Source organism: Penaeus monodon, unplaced genomic scaffold, assembly GCF_015228065.2.
Source record: "Penaeus monodon isolate SGIC_2016 unplaced genomic scaffold, NSTDA_Pmon_1 PmonScaffold_11783, whole genome shotgun sequence".
Lineage (NCBI taxonomy): Eukaryota > Metazoa > Arthropoda > Malacostraca > Decapoda > Penaeidae > Penaeus > Penaeus monodon.
Window position 1 is genome coordinate 5,001 of NW_023640584.1, and position 5,000 is coordinate 10,000.

At 29.9% G+C, this 5,000-nt stretch overlaps 1 protein-coding gene across 1 annotated transcript; it reads left to right on the forward strand.

Moving 5' to 3' along the window:
* The first annotated feature begins 2,909 nt into the window (after positions 1–2,909).
* On the forward strand, positions 2,910–4,597 carry LOC119568953 (neuropeptide-like protein 31). Its single transcript, XM_037917341.1, has 2 exons — positions 2,910–2,962; positions 3,977–4,597. Exons 1-2 carry the CDS (start codon positions 2,960–2,962, stop codon positions 4,247–4,249), a joined length of 276 nt encoding a protein of 91 aa, XP_037773269.1. The 5' UTR covers positions 2,910–2,959; the 3' UTR covers positions 4,250–4,597.
* The last annotated feature ends 403 nt before the right edge of the window (positions 4,598–5,000 follow it).

Sequence of the window (5,000 nt, forward strand, 5' to 3'; positions counted from 1 at the left end):
ATTTTTAATATTTTTTTGCCATTATTTTTTACTATTATTTTTAATATTACTATCATTGTTATTATTATTTTAATTAATCTTTTATCTTTAATCTCATTTACATTATTACTATTAAATTATTATATTATTGCTATTTATTTCATTTTTATTATTATTATTATTATTGTTGTTGTTGTTTTTGTTGTTGTTGTTATAATTAATATTATTATTATATAACATCTTTCATTATTCATTACCCCCAAATACCTATTATTATTATATCTCTTAATTATTGTTGTTATGTTGTTGTTGTTGTTGTCGTGGTGTTATATTATCTCATAATTATTTTACTATTATTTTCATATCATTATACTTTTTTTGTTATTATATTATCTATTATTATGTACATATTATATATTATTATTATATTATTTTATTATTATTATTATTAGTTTTTCGGTTAGTCTATATGTTAGTATTTTAGTTTATTATATTATAGATCATATCATTTTTCTCATCCACATTATTATATTATGGTATTATTCATATACATATATATACTACTTATAATATTATATATAAAACCCTATAATAAACTTTTATTGATTAATCATAATAATTTCCTGATATTATTGCTATTTCCATGATTATATCCCCCCATAAATAATAGTGAATTGATGATGCTAATGTATTTACATGTAGTTAATAATAACTATATTATATTATATACTACTGTCATCTAATATCATAATTATTCACTGGTATTATTATTATTACATTATCGATATCTCATCATTATTTAATTGATATTATATTATCAAATATTATCAGATCATTTTCCTTTTATTATTATATATTATCATATATTATCATATTATCATTATTATATATTATAATGATAATAGTAATTATATATATGAATTATTATATTAATTCATTATTCTATTATATTATCTAATATGTATAATAATAATAATAATAATATAATAATAATAATAATAATAATAAAAAATAAATGATAAAAAATCATAATAATAATGATAATAATAATAATGATAATAATAATAATAATAATAATGATAATAATGATAATAATAATTATTATTATTATTTTTATTATTATTATTATTATTATTATTATTATTATTATTATTATTACTATCATTATTATTATTATTATTATTATTATTATTATTATTATTATTATTATTATTATTGTTATTATTATTATTATTACTATTACTATTATCATTACTATCATTATCAATATTATCACTGTTATCATCGCTAATCGCTATCTAATAAAAGGGGAGCGTAATTTCCGACCTTAGGGTAATCCTTTGAGAAATCCCGAATGGTGGTTGTTACCCAGGTGTTTATGCCGCTCTGTTGGCGTGTTACATCTACGGACTACGCTTTTTAGCTACGTGTGAAAAGCATGGGCGTCAGTCATTTCAGCTTTTTCATGGGGGGTAACGGGGAACAGGCGACCGAATCGAGGAAAGCTTTTGAGAAATTTGTTATTTGAGGGGTGTTTTTTAAGCTTTAAGCAGGTCTATATAGGTGTATAGGGGGTGCAATCCAGATCTTGTGGAGAGAAAACAGTTGCCCCATCCCCCAGCCTCCCCTACCCAATTAACGCCCTTAGTGAATGGTATATAAAAATGTACTCACATATAGACGCCTACACCCGCGCGCGCGCGCGCTACACACACACACACACACACACACACACACACACACACACACACACACACACACTCACACACACACACACTCGCACACACACACACACACACACACACACACACACACACACATACACGCAGACACACACATACACGCAGACACACAATCACACACGCACACACACACACACACACACACACACACACACACACACACACACACACACACATTTTACACTCATTCTCCCTTATGAAGGAGAAATGGAAAATTCCACTCTTGATTATGTACATTCATAATTTCCTTTTATATTTACCGTGTTTGTGTTTGTTCCGTAACGAATTTCAGTTATCATCATTATTTTCTGTTTGCAGTGTGTGTTTTTTTCCATTACTTTGTGCCATTATTCATTTGCATCATTATTTGAATTGTATTTTCTGTTTGCAATCAGCATTAACAATGATGATGTTAACAATAACAATAATGATGTTCCTTACTATCATCATTATACATTATTTGATATACAGTTTTACTACATTCTTATATTCATCATTATAATAAATTCCTTATTTTATCAATTTGCTTCTCCCCTTTCGCCAAAATCGTATTTATCGCCATTTTCATAACAATCATTGCTATTATTTGATTATTAGAAGTATTATATTATCATAATTATGGCCATTATTTTGATAATTTCCCTTTTTCTCTATGTTTACTTCCTCCAACCAAACACATTATAGTCATCATTATAATCGTCAGCGTTTTTATTGTCATTTTCATTATCATTATAATCACTCCCTTCTTTTTCCATGCTTGTCCATTTCTCTACTACCTTATTTCCCCCGCCAAACCTTACAACGTTATCATCATAATTTCCATCACCTTATCATTATCATCATTATCATTATAACCTCTCACTTTTTTCCTTGCTTGTTTCTTTCAGATTTCTCTACTAACTTATTCTCCCCTGCTTACTGCTTTATATCCCTCGCTTACTGACTATAATGCTTCTCTCTAATTTCCCAGCCTACTTATCCTTCCCTGCTTGTTTATTGCTTCCATCACTTGATTATTTGCTTGCATAAGTTTCCTCCCGCCAAACGTTGTCTTCTGAACCAGCTATCGAAGCCGGCATGAAATTCCTGATTCGTATTTTCAACTGGTCTGAAATTCGAGCTTCTTTACCCGAGTTGCCAGGCACCCAAGCAAGGCTGTATAAGAATGGCTGCTTTCAGGTGCTTGCGGAGTCTGAAAGGTGAAGTCTGACCTACGACGTCGTTGATTCCTCTGCAGTATGGTAATGTGCATTGTTTAATTATTCATTATTTATTTATTATCATTATTCGATTTTTTTTCATCCTCGTTGTATGTTGCTGAATGTTGACTGAAAGGATGTTATTGTATTTCTTTTTAATACATTTCTTTTTGTCATTGTGAGAGATGAGTCTAGCTGAGTTGTAGAAATAATATTGTTTCTACAGTGAAGACATATGTACATATATATGTACATATATATATATATATATATATATATATATATATATATATATATATATACATTATATATATATATATATATATATATATATGTATATATATATATATATATATATATATATATATATATATATATATATATAAGAAAGGCGTGTATAATTTAAATGGTTCTTAAGGTATATGGGAATGAATAGAGCTAAGTACAAGTAAAGAGAGAAAGAATCGAAAAAAAAAAAACTAAACAAAACCTTAAATTATTAAAACCTCGTCTTTTGCGAGGTCATGGTAATTTCCTTCCCTGGCGTTGTGAATTTTATTTTTACGGGCTCAAAAGACTGATTCGGAGTTTAAAATATATTCACATCTACATTCAGAGCTTTTTTTCTGATTCAAAGACATTACTACAGCGAGACATCCTTCCACATAAATGTTATACTCTATAATGGCAAGTTTTCAAAATCAACAGAAAAAAAGTTATTTTACTTTATCTAAAAATGCTGTTTTTGGCCGTGCCCCAAAGAATATAGCTGCATTTTACTTCAGGCTTGACATCCTCTAGTGAGAGAAATGCCATTTGTCCCTTTTTTTTATACCTTTTCGGTAGCAAATTTAGGCTAGTTACATTAGGCTGCTAATAACCTTTAACGTCTCGCTTCGATCAACTTGCCCACAGTGTCTTAGCTAAGGAGGTAATCTATATTTCTGTTCATATCTTTGTTTAAATCTTATCACTGCATCTTGTTGGCAGCCTGGTATCCGCCCATTCTTACGCTACTTGTTTTAATCATAATGTAAAACCTTCTCCCCCCAACAGACTGTCCGTCACGCCTTCGCTCTCCTGCTGGTCGCGCTCCTCGTGGTCGGAACGCTGGCCCTCCCTGAATCCGACCCGCACTTCGGTCGGGGCTTCGGTCGGCGATTCGGACGCGGCTTTGGGGGATTCGGTCGGCCTCTGTACGGTTATGGACATGGCCTCGGCTATGGATTAGGACACGGGCACGGATACGGAGGCTACGGAGGATACGGCGGGTATGGCGGATACGGCGGGTACGGGGGTTATGGGCATCCGTACCTACACTACGGATAAGCAGGATCGGAATAACGGATTTGGAGATATTCGGATTCTACGAGCGTGATCGGACAGGATTCGAATTCTACAAAGGCTTATAATGTTCTCGGATGCTTAATGTTAAGAGACGGTGAGGCCAAGTTATATGTGAGCAAATGGGTTTTGATTCTACTGTATCAGCAAGTCACTTATCGTCCAAAGGTATCAATTATGTTAATGGTTTTCAAGAATTCATAACGGGGTCTAGTAATATAACCGTAACACTTTCGTCCAATGTACATGTTAATTTTGGTGTCAAGGTATTCTTCCTCGGTATAAGGATTTTTTTTTCAATACATTTCTTGAATAAAGTCATAATTTCAATAGCGTTCTCACCTTTGCTTCTTTGCTTCTGTAAATGATGGTAATTATGGCAATAATAAACAAATCAATAAAAATGAAAATAAAAAATAAATAAAAAGGAAAATAAAAAATAATAATAATAACATGAAGGATAAGGATAATAAATAGTAATGATAATGATAATAATTGTAATGTTAATAATGATAGTAATGATAATAAATATAATAATATTAATAATAGTAATAGTAATAACATTGATAATGATAATAATAGTGATAATGATAATAATATCAATGATAACTGAAAAAAAAAAAATAGTGATAATTATGGAAACAGTAATAATTATGATAATAGTAATAATGTTGATAACAGATAATAATAATAATAATAGTAATAATAATAATACTAGTAATGATAATGATAATGA